Source organism: Pezoporus occidentalis, unplaced genomic scaffold (assembly GCF_034315485.1).
Source record: "Pezoporus occidentalis ecotype Australia unplaced genomic scaffold, CSIRO_AGI_Poc_V1 ctg107, whole genome shotgun sequence".
Lineage (NCBI taxonomy): Eukaryota > Metazoa > Chordata > Aves > Psittaciformes > Psittacidae > Pezoporus > Pezoporus occidentalis.
Genome location: NW_026912854.1, coordinates 2,270,143 through 2,292,769, shown reverse-complemented (window position 1 = coordinate 2,292,769; position 22,627 = coordinate 2,270,143). Strand labels below are relative to the sequence as shown.

The 22,627-nt window shown below is 46.5% G+C and overlaps 1 protein-coding gene and 1 long non-coding RNA gene across 2 annotated transcripts in view; both read left to right on the top strand.

Moving 5' to 3' along the window:
* The window catches only part of LOC134165543 (uncharacterized), a 217,546-nt gene that overhangs the window by 72,944 nt on the left and 121,975 nt on the right, over positions 1 to 22,627 (top strand). The window lies entirely within an intron of this gene.
* Positions 1 to 22,627, top strand: part of EEPD1 (endonuclease/exonuclease/phosphatase family domain containing 1) — a 54,421-nt gene that overhangs the window by 20,046 nt on the left and 11,748 nt on the right. The window contains exon 2 of the mRNA XM_062622385.1: positions 11,592 to 11,643. Coding sequence (XP_062478369.1) covers positions 11,592 to 11,643 — 52 coding nt within the window. The remainder of the gene's footprint in view (positions 1 to 11,591; positions 11,644 to 22,627) is intronic.

Below are 22,627 nucleotides of genomic sequence, written 5' to 3'. Positions count from 1 at the left end.
TGCTGCCTTGTCCTCTGAAGAATCCATCACAAGCTATTCTTGGGGTGGGAGAAAGGAAACATTGCCTGACCCATGTGTCTAGCCAGATAAACCTACTCCTATGTCAACAAAGACTGTTGGGGTAGCATGTATTCACTACACAGGGTAATTACCCTTTATGATGGTTGTTACGCTGTATAACAGTCCGTAATTTGAGGGAGTGGCTGCAGTAGAAGTTGACAGCACTGCAGTCCGTAAGGTCCTGGGGAAACTTGGCTAGCTCAACAGAAGCTTTGTGGGGTTCAAAAGGAAGTGCATAGCCTAGCACTGCGGGTAAAATAACCCCTTGCTTTAGTACAAGTGGGCAACTGGCTGGTTTGGAATCATCAGAGCAGGCGTTAGAGGAAGCTGCCTCACTCAGAAGTTAGTGCGGCACTGGAAGAGGTGATCTCGAGGCCATGGAGTCTGAAGTGTTTTGGAGGTTTTCAAGACTCAGTTGGGTGAAGCCACAGCTAACATCATGGTAGACCCACGCTGAGGGGGTTGTTGCATCAGGTGGCCTCCTTTGAGCAACATTTCCGTGTCTGTGGTTCTGCAGCATCCCTACAGACACCCGGGGTTCGGTTTGGTTTGGTTGGTGGGGGTTCTTGTCTTCATCACGCAGTCTCCAGGAGTGTTCTGGGATGCACTAGAACAAGTGAATGGTAACGGCCCGTGGAAACAGGCTGCAGTCTGCTCTGCTCTCTGTTTGTTGCGTATGTTCCTTTTGATCGGTCTGTCCCTTCTGCTTGGTGTGTCTGTGCTGGAAGGCTCGCGGCGCGCTGAGCAGAGGCTGGTGTGAGGACAGCAGTGCGCTGGGATGGTGCCCACTCAGCCGGTTTTTCCGGCTTTGAGAGCTGAGGAAGGGATTACCTTCTCTCCCAGATTAGAGTTGCAGCTATGTGATGCATCCCTGGAGGTTTAAATCAAAACCTCTCTCTGTTACTCTGATACTCAGAGCAAAGGCTGTATGAGGTTATGTCTTTCGGCTAACCGGAGGCTTAAGCTTCATGTAGCCCCCGTCACACTTCAAAGACATTAATAAAGTAAAAAACAACTGGAGTGATAGAAAGACCATCTGGCCTGCTATTTGGGTTAACGTTCTATAAATGGCACTCCAAATGCCCCATAGGCTAAATTCCCTATTCTAAAGCAGTATCATGTGGTGTTATAGATGAAGGATACCAGTCTTCCAGTGCCTAAGGAGGGCCTATGAGAAATCTGGAGAGGGGCTTTGGACAAGGGCGTGCAGGGACAGGCCAAGGGGAATGGCTTGAACCTGCCCGAGGGGAGACTGAGATGAGCTCTTAGGCAGAAGCTCTTCCCTGTGAGGGTGCTGAGGCGCTGGCACAGGGTGCCCAGAGAAGCTGTGGCTGCCCCATCCCTGGCAGTGTTCAAGGGCAGGTTGGACACAGGGGCTTGGAGCAAGCTGCTCTAGTGGAAGGTGTCCCTGCCCGTGGCAGGGGTTGGAGCTGGAGGAGCTTTAGGGTCCCTTCAACCCAGACCAGGCTGGGATTTCATGATACTTCTGTAATTAGCTCTTGGAAAGGAGGCTTCTAACTTTTTACCCTTACATGACACATGTTTTTCTTATCTAATCTGTGCTTCCTGTGGGCTCTTGCAGATGTGACAATGGGCAGATTGTTATTTTCTGACTACAGCGTTCTTTGTGTTTCTGGTGACCTGAGAATGCAGCATCAGCATAAACGAAATTCTTTATGGCTTGACATTAACTCCCCTTGTGAGCAGCTTTACCTGGTTGTTTTCAGTGCCGTTCCTGACAGTTGGGTGCGTGCAAGACAGAGGAGTGCCATCTGCACTGAAATATCAAACTCTGGTTTTCAGCCTTTGCTCTCTCTGGCTCACTTCTTTCCCCAGTTTTCCATTCCTTTACATCACGTTTTGGAACGTGCAGTTGAGCTCAGTTTTAGGAGGATGGGTGCATGTTCGTGTCCCTTCGAAGCTTGGGTACCAAATAGTTCTGGGTTTTGTAATCTTCAAGTGTGCTAGCCAAGAGCCGGTTTTGAGGAAGTCTCATCTCCTGCTCCTTTCCTTCTCCACACGGTACAGATGTACAAAGAGAACGGCCCAGTTGTTGGCAGCGGGTCCTGACACTGTTTGTAAGACAACGTAAGCTGCTCATGAAAGAGCCATACAGTGCCCTTGACCAAAGCACTGCGCTTCATTTCTGCACTGCTCCTTTCCCCTCATCACAGTGCCTCTCCTCAGGGATTTCATTGGTGGCTCTCTGAGCACCTCTTGTCTATGTTCTCCTATTTTAATCCCAGGTGTTCGGCCTCTCCCCCCCGTTAGAACCATTCTGCTTTGGCATGAAGTCTTCTGCAGAAGGTGCTGATATGAAACACACAATTGCTGTTGGCGCTCTGCCAGCCTCTTCAAAGTCGGAGCCAGCTTTTGAGGTTAAATCTCATTGTTAAGAGCGTACTATAAAAGGCTTTGAAATTCTGTGTACAGATGCAGCCAGGAAGCTGCAGTACTCGTGAGCTGCCAGGCTGGTTCTGCCACCAAACCGTAGCGTTGCTCTTGGGCCTGTATTTAACAAAATGAGCTGGCTTCACTGTAAGGCTTTTAACTGGGCAAACCCATTCCTCTGAGAGGAGGAGGTGCGTGTAGGACAGGGTAATATTGCGTTCAGTTTCTGGGAGTGAATAAGGGGATATGAGGGCATTTCACGTAAGAGCTTGATGGCATAGGGTTCACATACTGGACAGAGAAGGGGGACCAAACTGTTTCACATCACGTTTTATTGCTTTCCAAGTTCAAATCTGTTTTGCATGGACACAGAGGTAAATTGTCCAAGTAGAGTCCCCATGAATCGCTTTGCCTCCCAAGGTCCTATAACTTTGGGGTAGCTGCGTTCTTCATGGCAGAACGATAGCGTGGTGGTGCAGCCTTTCCCAACATGCCCATCTGACCTAATGAAGGACTGCTCAGTTTTTCCACTGCTGCAGTAGGGCTGGGTAGGATTGGAGGAGATGCTGTTTCTGGAACTAAGAAGCTCCACTCCAGCAGGGAATGATTCAGAAAATCTGGAAAAAGAGCCAAATACCAGAGACCACTGGCACTGTACCGCAATGCCTGTGTTTGGAAGCTCTGTCACCTTTTGGGTTTTAGGAGCTTCTACAGTTTTTGGTTTCCGCCTCGGTCTCCTCCCTCGTTGGACAGAGTTGAATAATGCAGTGCCAGTTAAATAACTTGCCCATGTCCAGTTTTAATGAGTCAGAAGAAATCAGTGTTGCTGCAGACACAGCGCTCTCTGTGGGCCTCCCTCTCCCTGCAGAGTTACAAGGAAACAGGCGTCCTCTGAAGAGTTAAAAAATGAATAAAAACTAATCCAAAGGCTGTGAATGTTACACAGAGCATTTCCCCTCATTTCAGAGCCACTGGACACAAGGTGAGCTGGTCTGAAGGGAGATGTTACGAGTAAGGAAGAAATACAGTAAAAAATGCAATATGGAAGAAGGAAAATAGATTTTGCCATGTTATAAATTAAACCAAAAGCCAACTGCCCCCCTTTTTTAACACAGGCAACTGGTTTTGGTTTGCTGTGTGTCGGGAGTGAGCTGAAACAACTTGTGTGGTTTTTGTGAGTAAATGTAACTGTCATCAGACTGTTCCCCCTGCACTTGCAGCAGTATTCTACTCTGCTGCCTGAATTATTGTGTAGTGAAGTGTTTGGCACCGGAGGAACCAGTGGAGGAGTAAGTGGAAGTAGTGACAGAGAAGCCTCCTGGATTGTCACCCTGAGGTCTGAATGATGGTGGAAGTTAATCTGCATTTTGCCACTGCCTGTACCTAGTCCCCATTAGTAGATATATGCAGGCAAGATTGCTGCTTTCAATGTAATTTAATGGAGGTATTTGATTTGCTGCTGCTTTATTCATTAGCTACTACTCTGTAATTATAGAATCATAGAATAGTTAGGGTTGGAAGGGACCTTAAGATCATCCAGTTCCAACCCCCCTGCCATAGGCAGGGGCACCTCACACTAAACCATGTCACCCAAGGCTCTGTCCAACCTGGCCTTGAACACGGTCGGGTATGGAGCATTCACAGCCTCCCTGGGCAACCCATTCCAGTGCCTCACCACCCTAACAGGAAAGAATTTCCTCCTTATATCCAATCTAAACTTCCCCTTGTCCTGTCACTACAGTCCCTAATGGAGAGTCCCTCCCCAGCATCCTTACAGGCCCCCTTCAGATACTGGAAGGCTGCTATGAGGTCTCCACGCAGCCTTCTCTTCTCCAGGCTGAACAGCCCCAACTTTCTCAGCCTGTCTCCATACAGGAGGTGCTCCAGTCCCCTGCTCATCCTCGTGGCCTCCTCTGGACTTGTTCCAACAGTTCCATGTCCTTTTTATGTTGAGGACACCAGAACCGCACACAATGCTCTAGGTGGTGTCTCACAAGAGCAGAGCAGAGGGGCAGGATCACCTCCTTTGACCTGCTGGTCATGCTCCTTTGGATGCAGCCCAGGACACGGTTGGCTTTCTGGGCTAATCGTTATGTTACTGGCAGCCTCAGTCCTTCTGTGGTTTCATCTCATGAGTTTGGGAATTTGGGGGTTATTTTCAACTGCCCCATCTATTTTAAACCCTTCTAAAACAAAAAAAAATCAACAAATAATGCCTTGGAACAGACTGATCCTTTGAGCCATTTCCCTAATTAACCTTTGCCCCTCAGGAATCAGCTTTGGTTCTGTTCAATCAAGTGCAATGTATCCCAGTCCTTAATAACCAACATCTCCTCTGAGGACCTTGGAAATGTTCCATGACTTCTCTAACTGCTGCCCCTCTTAGCATTGCACCAGCGTGCAGGGACAGCGCTGGAGAAGAACAGGTAGGACTAACAAGAGGACAGCAAGAGAAAAGGCCATAGGAAGGTCTGTAATTTAGCAAAGTGTTTCTAAAAAGTGCATCTAGCTCAGGGCTTATGTTTTCAGTACTCTGCACTGCAGATAGAGATGGGTTAGCAGAACTTTATGAGCATAATGAATAAGACAGTTTATGCGTGCACTCACTGCATGCACCCAAAAGGATGCCTCTTTTGTGACTTCCTCTGATTTAAAAGTTTGAGGGGAATTTTTGGAAAGGGAGACTTTGTACAGGTGGAAACAAGCAGATGATGCCCCGCCTCCTTCCCCTTAGCTGAAAAAAGAATTAGGCTTTGAGACATGATCCTGTATGTGGAGGAGAAAGTAAATAGGATGCTTCCCTGCTGCTCTTAATCCTCTCTATGATGGAACCCCCCAGAATTAGCATCAGTGCCCTGCTGAGCATCAGTGCCTCACCACTCAGGAGACACCTTTTCTGTGTAGATGGACAAGAAAAAGATGATGTTTCCTTAGCGTCACGGAGTGTCTGGGAGTTTTGAGCAGTTCCCCTCTTAATTTCACTGTGCATGACCTGCCTGTATGCACAGCAGCATGGATTTCATCCCTTTGGAAAGAGCTTGGAATGAGTGTTCCCAAGGAGGAGGTCAAGAAGGCTTCCAGGTCTCATATATAACATGGGGACTCTCACGCTTTCTGTTGCCACTTGTGGGTTGGGTCATTTTGTGAGCATGTCTTCCTTCCTTCCAGAGTGCTAGGAAGAAGTTCTTGCAACCTCCCTTTTTGGTTTTGCACTGTGCATTGGGAACACACAGTGTCCAGGGTTTATGCATCATCGTTCCTTCCCTGCAGTGGTATACCTGTGCTGAAACCACAGCATCACGTGGACGTAAATCAGCCCCTCAATGCTAAGTTTATAGGTCCTGCAAAGTGATGGCTTTGCTGCAGGTGTAGGAAAGAGAACAGCAAGGAGAGAGCTGCGTGTTGGAGAGGAGTGAAAGAGCATCCCTGGACCCAGGGAACCGCTCAAATGGGAAAAGAAAGGAGTGAACTGTTTCAGTTGCCTCCTGCCTGTTAGGTTGGGTGATGCTGTTATCCCCCCCAAGCTCAGTAGTAACCATCAATAATGCATGTTTTCCCCCTTTTAGTTCCATTACAATTTCCTTTCTCCCCATGACAAATACTCCAGTCACTCACACAATGTAATAGTATCCACGGATGCAAACACTGGGGGAACAGTGTTTGTATACCAATTTGCTTGATGGATTTCAGCTTCTCTGCTCTTTCCATTTACTCCTGGTTCCCTTTCAGCTACAGTGCCTTGATCTGCTTTTGGGTTTCAAACCATTCTGCAGGCAAATCAATGATGACTAGACAGCAAAGAACACATCCGGACTGCAAAAATTAGCTCTAAATAGATTTACATATATGTATTGGTTTCTATCAAGATTATGTTCATCAAATTATATATAAAATTTATAATAGCTATTTAACATATAATATGAATATATAATGTCTTTAAATACACATGATATGATAATATAGATATAAATAAGGTAAATAGATATCTAATTTTTTTCTCTAAAGGAAATCCATCTCCTTGTTTTTATTCTGCTTTCTATTTACTGTAGATGTATTTTCTCCTGCGAGTCTCCCAGATCATTTTGTGGTGTCATTAGCTGGCAGCCAGTCCCAAAGCTGGGACTTTAGATGGCATGGTATTCCTACCCAGGCCCATCAGTTTACTTCATAAGCAATCTGATGTCTTCCAGCAGCTGTTAAGATGTGGCAGCAGACGCGGTTTTTCCCTTTCCTTTAAGGGGTGATTGAGAAGATGCAAATGCTTTTAGTGGAAAAGGAGAAACCGGTTTTATTTCCTTGCCAGACTTCGTAGGGGCTGATGGAGGAAGTTTATGGGGCTGAAAGTCATTAAACATGTTTTTATTCCTTCTTCTGTCTCCTTTTGGTTTTACTGGGGTTTGAGTAAACAGGGTCCGGGGGGAAGGACACCTTTTAAAGTGGGATATGCCAGCAGAAATGAGCTGTTTTTTCCCAGTGCATGCATTGATGAACGACTTTAAATGTTGCTCCTTCACTGTAAAGGCTGCACAAACCCTGCGACGGTCACTTCCTCATCCTTATTGTTAACTCACCAACCACCAAAGGAAGAACAGGGCTGGGATGTGAATGGTGAGGAAACAGAGCATGCTGTTTGGGAGGAGAGCTGGGGACTGAGGTCAGGGATGGGGAGAGCAGGCAGCTGATGGGGAGGGCTCCCTCCCAGGTACCAAGGGTGGTCAGCACGGCTCAGCTGCGTTTTGTTTTCCAGCTCTCATGTTTCATACCCATCTCTTAGAGCAGAACTGATTCAGGAGTGAGGCCAGTTTATGCAGATACACAAATACCATTTTAGAACTCAAATTCAATGACCCAGGGGGTTTTGTACTGTTCTTTTTGTTAACTAACCCAAACGTAAGTCTGTCATCAAGCACTTCTGTTGTGTGCATCCGTGCTCTTCTCTTTGGGTATGTAAGTCATCTGTAAAATGTTCACCATGGACCACAACATCGTTATGGTATCTCATCTCAAGAGCAAAGGGAAAAGTTTATGGACTGAAAGGGAAGGAGGAGAGGAATGATTTAATGATGCTCAGAACAACAGTTTGGGGTTGAGTGGTTTTTATACAGGCTATTTATGATCGTGTCTGTGAGCCGAGCCGGAGCATGATTCGGCACAGCTGTCTGCTGAATAAGGAGCCAGAAAGCTAAGAGAAGTCAAATGGCATTTCTTGACGTTGTTAACTTCAGCCAGGCTCGTGCGCTGACTCACAGAAAGCATGAGGGTTTTGGAAAAACCTCGGGCCCCAGGCAAAGATGTATGAGCTTGCAAAGCAAATTGAGGCCAGCCCTCAGTTCACATTGCTGCCGGGTGACAAACCTGGGCTGGAGATGATGTGCTGCACCGATCCGTGGGAGACGGGCGGTGCTGGCTGCCCGAGGAGCTCTGCTCTTCGTGTGCCAGGATGTATAAGTGAAGTGGCAGCAAATGTGGCTGTTCTGGCGTGCCTGGAGGCTCCCTGTGCCCCAGCTCTCTGCAGGCTAAGGAGGCACAGAGAGCCAAGATGCAGGCAGTGGGCATGCCAGCTTCCAGCTGGGATCTTGTGCGCTGCTTTTGCAGCCCCCCTGCATCCCGGTGCCTAGCAGCTTCTGTAGGATGCCATCATGATGCTTCAGTGCTTCACTGGTGCTGATCACTGAACTTATTGCTTCACGTTTTCCTCACTTGTCATCCCCTTTTTCTCAGAATTCCCATTCTGCGCTGAATGGGAGCCTCAGCTCCTCTCTGGGGTCAGCTCAGCAGAGGCAGGTCACTGAAGTCTGGAGACCTTCTCCTTTAGTGCTGACAGCCAAGTGACCTATGTCCCCAATGGTTGCAATTCTAATGCTGTGCAGGGGTGGTCCAGAAGCTGGCTGTAATTCTGGTTCTCCTCTACCCCTATGCTGGGGCACCCTTCAAAGGGGTTTTGGAGGAAGCAGCTTCTCTTCCTCAAGTGCATTCTGCATGAATGGTTCTTGCATCTGACTTGCATGGTAGTTTGTGTCTATGCCATCTGGCTTGCTGCAGAGCCACAGCTGCATTGGATTGCAGGCAGAGGACCCTGAGTTGTTTCTTAGGAAGTCCCTGACATCCCCGTTTCAAGAGCAGATGGGGTTTTATGGGCAGTGTGAACTCAAGCTGGGAAGTGAAGCTCAATGCAAATCAAACTGTGGCTCACGGTGAATAGGAATGCGCCAACCAGCAAGGGACCTATTGGCAAGTTTGTAGTGCAAAAGGCTGCTAAAAAGGCTCACATTATTCCTGGGTATGTGGGATTAGAGAGAGGAACCCAAGGCTATGTGTTTTTAAGTAAGAAGACCTTGAGGGAAGGATTGCGATGCTGCCCCAAGGAACAGAAATGTGCTGTAGCTATAGGCATTTGCTTAGCACTGTGACTTGTCTTCTGGAAACCAAAAGGAATTCCCTCAGAGGAGAATGCTGTGGGTCACCCCTGGCCAAGGAAAGAGGGAGTCGTGTTTCCTTGACAGCACATCACGGTTGTGTATTTGTACAGCTGGAGGAGAGTCCCTCACCCTGAGCCCTGCATGTTTTCAGGTCTTTTGAGTGTGCCGGAGGTGCCAGGTTATTAAATGCAATAGCTTTGGTTAAATAGATCATGTAAGTAATGGAGGCAGGGAGTATTTTTAACAGAGCTTCAGACACAGCAAGGCCATCTTTATCGAGCGGGTGTAGTTACTTGTGTTGCAGGTTTCTCAACACTGTGCTTTAAGGCTGGTGCAGTGGAGCAGGTGCTCCAGGATCCAAAAGGTTTCTTCAGGAAATAAGGTTTTTCTATGACTTCATTCACGAGGTACTGTTTGCATGGCACAGATGAAGAAGAAAGAAATGACACCGGGGCACATAAACAGGGTACTGAAGTGTGCTATCATAGACAGCAAGGTCTTGAGCTTCAGCACTGGCTTTTGGTGGCTCTCCTTGCATTTCTGCTTTAGTAGGGATCCTCCTTCCCTCTCAGTTACTGATTGTATTCCTGTGTGTTTGAAATGGTGGGTGAGCACACAAGCTGCAAGCAGCAGATGTAGTTGTGAGTTGCTTTCAGAGTTTGTAGGATTGCTGATGGAGTGCCTAAATGAGTGGCCTGATGTCTTTGCAAAGCATAAAGCCCCCAAAGCAGCAGCCTTGAAAGAAGCTGCATTTCTAAGCCAACACTGCATAAAGTAGCACATACTAACACTGATTGGAATTGCTGGAAGAAATAGCAGTAAGTAACTAGCTGTCGAGCAGTTTTCCAGGTATTGGTCTGTAATTCAATGGGCAGAGAGCATCTGTGATGCTGCTTCAAGGAAAGAAGTATCTTGGAGCAGGGTCTATGAAAGCTGATATTTGCATTTACTGATTGCTTTTGACCCAGAAAAAATACTTGAAAGAGTGAAGCACTGGGCAGACACTGATCTCTGTGCACTGATAACTGTAGAGGGAAGGCTTTTTTTCACCAAGAGTTAAACCAGTGTTGTTGCAAATCACATAGCAGCACTGAATTCGGATTTGCTTCTGGCCTTGCATATGCAGTATCGCTGCAGGATGTAAACGTTTTCTGTGGGTTTTTCACCTCTAAACAAGAGTACAGCATCCCTGTAAACACAGCGAGATAAGGTAAGAAGATTCCTGCCCCCTGTTTTATTGCTTGCTTCTGTGTAACTTGGTATTCTTTGTTTTAAATAGAAACGTGCCGGTTGAAGGAGTTCTTGTGGGGCTTTACTAGTGTAAATGGGAAGGAGGGTAGGTTTGTGCAGTAAGAAGATGATCTCCAATGAGAACAGTACCTGCATTTGCAGCAGGCGCTCTCTTTCTTCTGCAGTGTCAGATAATCCACAATTAATGTCCTAGAAATAAATCAGTCAACTGGGAGAAGCAGCCTTGGTTGATAAATTCTGCCTTTTCATGACCAAGTGATCAAAAAGTTTCTGGTTTCAAAAGGAGAAAGACAAAAGCAGTTTGTATAACAAACCCCTTGCTGTATAGCTTGCAGGAGGGAATGGCAAAATGTGGGGTTTTTCGATGCACCTTCCGGTTCAGCTGAATGCTTGTGTGCAGCACAAATGGGAACAGAAAATCGTGTGCCCCCTGCTTGGGCTTTAATGGAATACCTTTTTCCTGATTATCCTGTTGTTTTCTGAACTGTCTCCACCCTCTCTGTCTTAGTCATAATAGCCTCTACAGGCTGGAAATGTATGGAGCTATTTTATAATTCATTGGCTTTTTATGATGCTCTGAAGGCACCTGAAAACTAGAAGTACATTAAAGTAAAAGCACATTCGTGTTTAGGGCTTAGGCTGTGAATACCTGTAGTGGAAAGCATTGTAACAGGGCAGAAGGACAGGATTAAAGCTCTGTTTTGCCAGCTGCTGTCACAGGATGGATTTACATGATTAATGTGTAAGATGTCAGTGGACGCTCAGGAATTATGCAGCATTGCTCTGAGGTTTTGAAAGAGGGATAAAACTTCTTGTAGTACGTGGCCAATTATATCCTTTGGCAGACTTGGTGGGTGGCATGAACTGCCCCGGGGAACTGAAGTTCCTCTCTCATTTCATTAACCATATAGTCAATCTAAAGCTTGAAGTAGGCACCGAAGCTGTGAAGAGCTAAAGCTTAGGTGGGCTGAACATCAACTGTGTCATCTTAAAGTAGATGCCTGGCTCCATAGGTGGATGTGTTGCTGATCCCTTCTACTCCCTGGCTAAGGTAACTGCTGTGAGTGGCCAGGGATGGGGAGGTGTGATGTGGCCTCACCAGTGCTGCGCAGAGGGGAAAGATCGCCTCCTTGAACCTGTTGTGGGACCCAGAGAAACCTGTTGGTACTGAAGAACAAAGCTGACTAAACCCAGTAGAAATGTTGAGAGTCTTCCCTTGTGTTTATCATTCAGAAGATCCTTAATTGTTCATTTAAGGCATTGAAAATGTAATGATTAATGCACTTCCTCTGTAAGGTGAATTCAGGCATGCTTTTAAGTTGGAAACCAGAAAATCTTGTTTGCTGCTTCTACAGGCTGCTTTGTGAAGTGGGAGGATAAAAAGAGAGCTTCAGTTCTGCTGTTACTTGTGTTTCTGTAATGCTTGCAATGGAGTGATTCATTCTTTTCTTTCTCTGTTTTTTGTTACAGTATCAAGCTTTTGGCTGTACAGGAGCTGGTTGATAGAGAAGCTCTGGAAAAGGTATTTTAAAACGTATCTAATTGTCCTAATACATTTAAACTCTTAAGCCCCTGTTTTAGCTGGGCTTCCAGCTTTAAGGAAAATCATGCGGCATAAAATAGGACGTCTACCGTCTACCTAGCTGTGTAGTATGTGAGGTCAGAGGGATGTTGTTTTAGCCAAGTTGATGGCATGCTTTTGGTGTTTTCTGATCCAGGCTTGGGGTGAGCAGTGCCCCCAGCCTGCTCACATTAGCTTTCCTGAAATCAGTTCCTGCTAACAGCTAAGTAGATGATTTGAACCAACAAAGATGAATGCCTGAAGCAGAGTGAGTGGTTGAGGAGTTCCCTTTGAACATCCAGCTCAGAAGAATGGCAGGAGGTGCCTTGGCAAGAATATGGTTTAATTTAGTCATAAACGGATCAAAGCAGCCAACTATTCCACATTGGTCCTAGCAGCAACAGCTGAGTATATGGTGTTTATTATTAGCTTCAGCTCTCCCCCTGTCTGCCTTGTGCAGGGTTAGGCCTGCCTTTAAGCCTAGCCTTCCAGGGAGCTGAGGGATGTGCCATCCATCACTGTCCCAGGGATGGTGAGGTTTGTAAACAGCCTATGCGTGGCTGAGGAGGGGGAGACAGAGGGGAGGAACTGTGTGGAGCTGATGGCTTCCTGCCTCCAAGCGATGTGGTCCTGTTCAGGGGGTGCATCCCCCTGGTCCAGCGCCATTAGCTTAACCAAGGTGTCTCAGCAGCCTGAGATCCCACCTGCAGAGATACAGCAAAACCAGCAGCTGCAAAAGGCTGGAGGGTTTGTAAATGAAGCCCGGTGTTGCAAACCAGATCTTTTCCTTCTGCGTGAAGAACCTATGCGGTCTATGATTTTCCTGGCTTGGAGAGTAGGACTGCACTTCCAGAATCTGTGCTGGGACTGGTGGGTTCCCTTCACTTTCTGCACCTTCATCTAGCAGACCAAGCAGCCAGCTGTGAGGCAGCATGGAAATGTAAGAGACTTGGTGGGGTTCAAAGAAAACCCCTGGACTCAGAGCCCTGCTGGGAAAACTGCTGCTTTTGTGGCAGGTAGTGAGCTGGCGCTGGCACAGGGAGCCCCTGTGAGTGACATGGCAAGGAAGGAAGGAAACCTTCTCCTGCCTTGTGCACATCCTGCCTGTGTGAAGGAGAAGGTCCTGCAGCACTGGGGTAAGGCTGCATCTGCTAGGAACTCTAGAAATACTGCGTAGGATGAAATGCAGCAGCCGTGGGTGCTTCAGCCTTGGCTGGGTTGGTGTTTCACAGAGACCCCATGTACAACCCTGTTAGTTCAAGAGGGGCATCTCTTCACTGGCTTTCGTGAGCTCTGATTTTGACCCAGAGGGGTGGATTTTGTTGAAAGGCAGTGACAGATGATGACTAGGCAGGTGATGCTGTAGGTCTTGCATGCAAAGGCACGGTTCTCAACCACTCGTTGTGCAAAACAGGTTAATATTCACACATTGTCACTGCTCACAGCAGTCCATGTCTCTGGCACCTCACACCCTGTCCAATTCTCACCTCTCTGTGGGGCCCAGCACCTCCTAACACATACTTGGGAAGGGTGAGTGCCCTTAGCCTAGTGGGAATGGCTGATTGAGGCATTGCCTGGGGCTCTGCAGGAAGGTCTTCCAAAAAGCTCAGCCTCAGGAAAGGGATCTTTCTAAACTGAGCTCTCTGAATATTTGATATCTGCTTTCATACAATGCCAGGCTTAAAGAATGTAAAAGGCCAGATTAGCCCTCTGGAAAATACCAGGGTGGCATTATGTAAGTTCAGATAAATTTGCTGTCTTTAGGTTTTAAGTACAGGAGGGGGTTAGGGGAAGCAGACAAGAACAAAATCCCGCATCCTGCCTGCTTGCAGAGTCAGGTTTTGAGGGCACACGCTGAGCTTTGCATTTGTAAATCATTATTTCCCTGCATTGTATTGCAGGGAAATAAGCAGAATGTTATTAAATAGTAATATTTTAATATTAACTGCCGGATTGATTCTTCGTGGGGAAGAGGCGGAGCTCTGGGAGAGCTCCCCAGGAACTCTCGCCCCGGGTGTTTTCCAGTATTTTACTCGGTCTAGGTGCTATTTCTAGGTTTGGGAAGTCCTTACTTGCAGATGAAGAATTCTCCTTGGCAAGTGTTGATTGCACCTGTTTTGGGAAGGGGAACAAACTAATTCTCCGGAGGAGCATGCTGTCTATATAGCTTAAAAAGAAATCTGTGCAAGCAACAGACTGCACCGCCTCACCAGACATTTCCCATTGTTGGCTGTTCTGATGGTTAACTCTCTAGTCCTTTTCCATAGGCAACAGGTATGCCAAAATGTTTGTTGGCATTGGTGCTTGATGCCAGTAGGATGTGCAGGAGGAGCCACCCAGTTAAGATGAATATAAAAATACTCTTTTCATTCTGTCAAGTGTTCCCCCTGCGCCTTTCAGGTGTTTCAGGGCTCTTGAACTCATTTCTCCTTCAGAAGTAGGTTATTGAACAATTTTAAGTAATCTGTGCAACAGCCTTATCTTTAGTAACCCCCTGACAGCTTTCTGTTTTGAGAAGGTTTTTTGGGGGTAAAAGCAACAGTAACCCATGATTTTCCTATTTGTGTGTTAATAAGCAAGTGCATCTGCTGTTACTGTTGATGAGGAAGGACTGTCCACTTGATTCCACCAACAGCAGTTTGGTCGCTTCTCATCTGGGAAGTGCAAATCGTGTAACCCTCATCTGTGGTTTGTGCAAGTGTGGAATTCAACTGCAAAGTGATGATTATTCTGCTTGAAGTTGAAAGTGATGGATCTAGACTGGCATGAGAGATACAATGGGTAGACTGAAGGGTGGTAGGAGCTGGGATGAGAATTGTGGTTTTGTTCAGGGTGATGTTCTTGAAGTAGGTGATAACTTGCAGCCTGAAAAAATAGGGCAAGTAGGATAGGCTTCACTATCAAGGTTTGTTTGTGCCAGTGGTGCCAAATTTGTGCACTGTATGCTATGTCCAAGAGGTCAGTGAAAAGCAAGTGAGAAGAACAAAGTAATTATCAGTAGGCTTACGTTGTCTGTATGGGGATTGTCACCCTCAGATTTGGAGTCACAAATAAAAAGCGGTTGAAAGTCTTTCACCTGGTGTTTGGAAGTAGAGTTCCTGTAGCTGTGAAGCACGGGGTACATCCCCTAGGCAGCAGCAGAGGTAGTGATTAACCTCTAGCTGTCTTAGTGCAGAAAGGGATCTCCCATCTGTGGGCCAAACATTATGTGGTCACCCACTGGGCTTATGAACATGAAGAGCTGAAATTATAGAATGAGAGACCTCTGATCAGCTTTCTCCTCCACATAGATTCCCCCCTCATTTGAAAAGGTATTTCTGTCTCTTCAAAGAGGATATCCTTGCCCTGTTGAATGAAATGGGAAACTTAGCGCTGTAAGCAAGCAGTCCCTATGATCTGTGCTCATTGCTTTACTTTTCCCACCTCCCTCAGCAGTACTAATGGCTGGAGTTGTCTCCTGTGATGTGGAATCTGTTTCCTGGGTTTTCTCACCCATAGGAAAGACAGATGTCTGTATTTGAGAGATGCGCACTAGAGGCAACCCCTTCCCATCAGGCAGAACTTTCATGTTATGCCTGAGGAATCAGTGAACCCCAACTGCGGTAGATACTGAGCAGGTGATATTGTTTTAGTACAAGAAAATCACTGCCTGTCACTGATCAGAAGCAGCTTCTGTCTGAGGGGAAATGCAGTGACTAATGTTGCCTACTTTTACAGGGTAAGACCCAGGAGATGAGGACAAAAGGGAATACTTGATCCTATCTAGTGGCATCGCTCTAATAGTGCCACTTCAGCTACAGTCAAAACCAGGTCTGTGAAACGCTGAGCTGCCCTGTGCATGCTTTGCTGTAGCTGCCTTCTTTCCACACAGCACGCAGAGAATTTTAACTCGGAATTTGCTTTTGTTTTCTTGATCTGTTTCCTCCAGATATTATCTGAACATAAAAAGTGTGACGTCAATCGAGGTTCCAGAATTTCCAGTATGAAATGCATCTGCTGCAGGTTTTTATTTATCTTTGGTCTGCTTTTGAGTAGATCGAGCCAGATCAGTGTTTAATCGTGATTAAGCCCATTGTAATCTCTGTTCTGTCTAAAATCCCTCTCGGAGCAGAGCGGGATGTTTATTTGTGAAAGGTTATCCCTTTTTGGTGTTTGGAAGAGGCTGTGCTCTCCATTTCAGGGGTAAGCATAGGCACGTCGCTTCTTGCTCGTGTGGGTATAAATATATTTGTGTGGATATAAATATGTTTGTGCGTGCACTTCTAGGGCAGTTGGACGTGAGCTGTACTGTGCCTTGACATGGAGCAGCTGGTCACCGCAGGGCATTTGTCTGGCCCGTCACCATTTCCTTGGTGAAAGCACCAAGTGGCTGGTCACAAGTCAATGCTGCCCTTGCAGGCAAATGTTATTCCTTGTGTATAAGCAGGCATTGGCATGGGAGCTACCATCAGTGTCTCCTGAAGGAAGAATAGGGAAGGGATAGGACAAGGGGTAACGGGTTAAAACTGAAACAGGGGAAGTTTAGATTGGATATAAGGAGGAAATTCTTTCCTGTTAGGGTGGTGAGGCACAGGGCCAGGTTGGACAGAGCCTTGGGTGAGATGGTTTAGTGTGAGCTGTCCCTGCCCATGGCAGGGGGGCTTGAACTAGATGGGCTTTAGGGTCCTTTCCAACCCTAACCATTCAATGAATCTAAGATGGCAGAGGACAAAGCGAGTTCATAGAACAGGACCAGTTTTGGATAGTCAGCAGTTTTGGGCAAGGATGTTTTGTAGTTTGGTTGATTTTTAACTTTTTAGTGGATTAACACAGCTGTGAGAGTGTTTTAATTTCAGCCCAAATAATTTTTGGCAGCTTATATGGCTTAAGTGATACATGTGTTCTCTCTGGGGAACCAGAATCCATTGCATCTGTTAGAGCAGAACCTTGGTCAGGGTTGGAGGACAGTCCCGTAGGCTCTGTGGAGAGTGTGCTAGTGAATGGAGGCAAAAACCATCTATTACTTATGCTAACCTATAAATAAAGAATGTGCTATTCGAGAAAGGAATCAGTGTCAGATTGGGCTCTTTAAATTTACATTTAGAGATGTGAAAAAGAGTATAAAAAGTGTATGAGGTGTTTTTATAAAAGGTGAAATAACATGTCCTAGTGCCAGAAACTGAGGAGATTCTCCTAATAATAAGCATCCATCCCCAGAAATGAATGGAATGGGATGTGAGACAGATTTAAGTGACTCTGCAGAAGGTGGCACAGTGTTCTGTATGGTGGCATAATCAATGCCTGAAGGAAGAATAAATATTTGAGGCTGGCAGTGGTTGTGAGTCATATTATATATTTTTCTCTTCCTTGTTTTTGTGTTCTTACCATGGGAAAGAATGTTTGCTCTGAGCAGAGATGAAAATCAGCTGGGGGAAACAGTAACAGAGGGAAAGAAATGAATGGAAGTAGAATGGCCAGTGAATAACTATTTCTGTTGGAAGTCTCTGTCAAGGTGGCCAAACTGTGGCCTTGTAGTAATGAGGGCTGTGCCTTTTCCTTGTGTCACGCCAGTTCTTAGCATCCTGCTTTTATTCCTTCTCATCCTGCACATCGGGACAGTCCTTTAAGTCTTTACCACCAGGTATATGCCAGAAGGGCACAAGCTTTTAAGTAAAATACCCAACTCGCTTGCTTACAGCTCTGGAAATAAGTGCATTTCTATCCTGGGAATGGAGAGAGACCCTGTTATGTTATGTGCTTAAGCAGCTTTCCTCGATTAGTAACAGTCAAAACTGTGGGTTCCCTGTTCCCTCTCTGTTCTTCTTTTGTATTAGTACGCTTTCTTTCACCTCCTCTTTCCTCTGAGCAAAGGCAGCGTGCATGTAAGGAGACTGAGATCATGGCAAATCAATGTAGCTCACTGGGTGGCTGGTTTTTTATTGTTTGGGGTATGTTTAATGGTGCACCAGAAACTATTTCTCAGCGCTTTCAGGTCTCACGTTTCGTAGGATGGTTTTCTGTTTGCTTTCCATATTAAAGGCTAGGCTCTGATAAACTGATTTTCCCTGTGTGTAGTTACTGGGTGAGGAAGGCTGTGCTCGCGGTGGTTTGGTTTTACACCCCCCAGCAGAAATCGATTCCTGAGTTTCAGGTTTCATAAGGAAGGAATCACCCCAGGGAATAAACAAAAATGAAGTGAAAAATCAGAGGGGTTCCCAGCAAGCCACTGATTGCAGCGGTTGCTGCATTGTCCTACTCATCCCAGTGATACCTTCCCTAAGCACACACACGTATTCACAGAGAGGGGTATTTCTGCTGGCAGAATTATAAATCCCGGCCTGGTGTGGGCTGGAATGGACCTCAAAGCTCCTCCAGCTCCAGCCCCTGCCACGGGCAGGGACCCCTTCCACTGGAGCAGCTTGCTCCAAGCCCCTGTGTCCAACCTGGCCTTGAGCACTGCCAGGGATGGAGCAGCCACAGCTTCTCGGGGCACCCTGTGCCAGCGCCTCAGCACCCTCACAGGGAAGGACATTTTCTTTCCAACACAGGAGCAAGTAAATGGTTGAGTCCCGGGGTGGCTCTGGTTTCAGCACAGCTAGCCGGTTGAACAGACTGGTTTATGAATGTGACAAAAGCGTTTGAGCTCAACTGCTCGTTTCTCATAAAAGCAGCTTCATGAAAAAGATGGCCCCATAGTCATGAGGGCTGCTTCTTCTCCTTCTCTACAGCACACCAGGTCCCTTAGCGTGCCATTATTGCTGTTAATGATTGTACTGCTTACTTATGCAGAAGAAAACATCCTCTTGAAAAGGCTTCAAGAATACATTGCACAGACTGTGGTCATCCTCTTAAGCCTGAATTCCTGTATCATGTTTAAAAAAACCCTCAAGAGTAGGAAAAGAAGTAGTCAGGAAATGTCTTCTGCAGTATTATTCTGTCTCATGAAGTCCAGGAAAAAGCTCAGCCTGTGGCTAGAAACATGAGAAATTAAAACCCCACAAAACTTCCCCTACATGGAGGATGGCAAATACAGGTGATCTCTTCCATAGGGAAAAGGCAGTACAAATTTCCACCAAGCATCTGTGAAGGCAGCTTCCCATTAAATGGCAAACTGGCTGAAAGATGTTACATATCCTGTTTAGACAATAGGTACTTGAGCATCCCGTAATTCCTCAGTAGTGGCTCCAGCACTTAAGTGCTGGAGAGCGAGGAGAGTTATTGTGCTGCCTCTTCCAGTTGTTGTTCTGCTGCTTTGCACCAAAGGTTTCAATGTCTTCCTCTTGAAGATCTATAAAAAGACGTTGTTTATAGAAATAATCACTTTATTTAGGATGGAGGTGGGAGAACATGATCTGCATTGCTGTCCCGGGAGCACTGTGATTGCAGGCGAGCAAAGAACTGGTTCTGTGGGCTACAGTCTGGCTTTTTCTCATCATATATTCAAGGATCAAGTAATTTCCTCTTAGCTGTTACAAAGAATTAAGCAGTTGGGTGTCTGTGCTGAGCTGTAATTCATCTGGGAGGGCAGTGTAGGAACTCGCTGCTAAACTTTTCCAACATAAGTACTTAAAAAGGAAAGCAAATAACTTGGAAGCGCAGAATTATGCTCCTGCCACCCCCCAGCTGACCCTGTAAAGCCTGGCTTAGAGCCCCTCCTCTGAATTGCTTCAGCCAGGTTTGTGCATGGAAACAAATCATTACACACTTTTGATAACTGAGATAATGCTAAGCTTATCAGCAGAATTGTTTCCCGCATGTTCATGAAGTACAGTGGGTGAGGAACACAGCAATGGCAGGAGAGAGGCATGTGCCCGGCTGGAGTCACATCCATGGGCTGGTTCGGAACACAGCCAAGCTCATGGAGGGGCTGATACCCGACGTGGGAAATGATGCCTTCAGTTTGAAAACCTTTCCAGTCCTGCCAAGCATCATTTGGCTGCTACATAACCCCAGGGGTGCCCGAATGGCAGAGACCCTGATGCTTTGCTTTCATGCTCTTAAGTGAGCAGTGGTGCCTCTCTGCAGAGCCAGAATTACCCCCATTTGATGCACGCAGAGTGGACTCGTACAATTTAGTTTCTAGTCTTTGTATAGTTGGGCTTGAAAAATGAGCCCTCCTCATCCGACCTCCTCTGAGCAGCTCAGTCCCGGAGGTTTCCTTTTTAAAGCATTGAGCTTAGAAGTGGTCTCTGCAGCAAAGCCATGAATTTGGGTCACTGTGTGGCTGCCAGGCAGCAGGGCTGCAGTATGGTAAATATTTGCTCTCCAGTCCATAACATGGTGCCTGGAGCAGTGATTTAGGAGCTAAGTGAGCACCTGATCCTCAGAGGAAGAAAACCCTGTGAGTCTGAATTACGGGGATGCTCTTTAAGGAGCAGAAGCAGCACATTTTCCAGGAAAAAATGGGCCCTGAAAAAACCTGTAGGTGCCTGCAGATGCACCAGGACTTGAGACCCCGATGTCCATGCCTGTCCTCCCAGCAAATGAGCTTTGTATGTCCATAGCATGTAAAGGCACATAGAGGTGATGACAGTGCCTGTAGATCATAGAATCAACTTGGCTGGAAAAGACCTTTAAGGTCACCAAGTCCAACCATTGTCCCAGCAGTGCCAAGGCCACCACTAACCCATGGCATTGAGGCTTCATCTCCACGCTGTGTGAACACTTGCAGGGACGGTGACTGCAGCCCTGCCCTGGGCAGCCTGTTCCAGTGCCTGAGTGCCCTTTGGGGAAGGAATTGTTCCTAATAGCCAGTCTAACCCTCCCCATAAATTATATATATATATATATATATATATATATATGTATATTTAGTTCTTCAGCTCTAACTTCATTGTAGAATTATGTAGAAGAGGGAGGAGTAGGAAACCTTTTCCAACATAAGTGTATAGTAATGGCTGAGACTGAACCCGATTCCCTGGAAGGGGGTTGTTCTTTGGAAACACTCGCAGTTATCTGTGTGTCCACCCCCCATCTGCCTGCGAAGGTTTATTTGCCTTTGTGTAATATCTATACTTGAAGAGCACAAGAAATAAATATCATGCAATCATTATGAAGTCTTCCTAGAAGGGACTAGTTGAATGGGCATGTGAAAAATGTTGTATCTTAACATAGGGCCACCCACCCTGGTTTTCCCTTATGTTATTGATAGGGTTCCTCTGAATGGGGTTTGTGAGTGCATCCCCCACACTACCGGATGCATCTATTTCTTGTGTGTGTGGGTTTTGGCTACTTCTGCAAACAGGAAAGGGATATACACCTGAGGGAAAGGCAAACAAGCGATGAAGGCCTGGGACAGCCCTGTCATCAGTGGGAAACGGGATCCAATGCTGGGTTTCTGTTTCATGCTTTAGCCGTAATAACGCTTCCTTCCCTGCTGTTACGTTTGGTTATAGAAGAATCCAGATGTAACCAAGGGCCTGATGCTCCTCCATGTCCCCTCACTGAGTTATTCCTGCCTGTGGGAAGCGGATGCTCTGTTGGTCAGCTGTAGAAGCATGCTGGGCATCCCAGGGCCATGGTTTTCAGCTTATAGAATACCCAGTGATGAAGCAGAGAAAGCATATTTGTATTGAAAGATGGGTTAAAAAAGAGCAGTGCCAGATGGTCTTATGTCAATTTTGCTCTGCCTTCATCAGAAATAAATTAATCATGTTTCAGGATGGGTGTTACACTGGGGGGCTTCTCCTCAAGCACCACTGCACAATATACAAGGTATATATCATAGAGCTTTTGTGTTTACCTTTTCCTAAAGCATCAAGTCCGGCACTAGGAGATGTTCTGGAGCTCAGAGAAGCCTTTAACTTGGTGTTTCCTATCCCTGCAGATCGGAAACACCTGCAGTCCATAAATTGTCCATCAAAAGTAACAGGAAAGTGAGCCCAGACTTACATTCCTCATGCTCAGGTACAGATTTTTACTTCAAGATACATCCAGGATCTGCAATTTGAAAAAGGTGGTGAATTCTGACCTCATAGGTTAACATTGCCTTGGTCGGGGTCTCCTTTTCAGCTATTTCCAGCTCTCACACTCAAACCCCAAGGCTCTTTCACCATGACGGTGTCAAATCTTTACTAATATGACGCCTGAACATAGCTGCAATGGTGAGGAATTGAAAGAAGTTCCATCTCCGCCTCCCGTATCCACTAAAGCTGCTCCCTCTAGTGTCAAAGGTAAAGGACCTGTGTAGATGCGACACCTGGAAGTGGAATATTCATTCTCTTGTGCTCTTTCCCCTTGGTTAAGAGGAACCAAAATCACCTTTGCCTTGATGAAGTGAGTTGCTGTTTACCTTTACGTTTGGCCTGAAAGCTGCTGTGGTAATTAACCAAAACAGGCAGTTAGCTGCTTTGAGTGCGCCGAGATGTACCATGCATAACAGGCTCACCTCGGCAGCTCTGCATCACTGTTCCTCCTCTTCTCACCCTCCTTACAGCCTCTGCTCTGACACCAGGTCTGCAATGAGAGCATCCTCCAAGGAGGAATCACTGGCTAATTAGAAATGTGCAATTGGTTAAGCCCCAAGACGCTGTGTTCCTGTGGCACATTTAGTTTCCCTCAAGGTTTAGGAGCAGCACACCCTCTTTCGAGCGAAAGATGCTCACCTCAAGGGAGATCGCTGCCTCAGAGTGGTCCTCAGTGCTGGTGGTGCAAGGAGGACCACTTGATGAGCAGAGGTGTTCCACACGGAACGGTGTCATCATCTGGAGAAGATGACCCTGCAGTGCCTGCTCTGGGCTGGCTGCACAAATAGCACCCTCAAAAGAAGCCAAAGATTAACCGGGGCATCCTGAACAAGAGGAGGGGAGATCAGCTTGTGGGCTGCTGCAGTGGGTCCTAGTGGGGAGCTACTGCACTGGAGGGGATTTAACTTAATGTACAAATCAGATGCTCTTGCTCGCAGTGCTTGGAGTGTCTTAGGGAGGCAGGGAGGTGTGTTAGGGAGGCAGAGAGGTGTGTTAGGGAG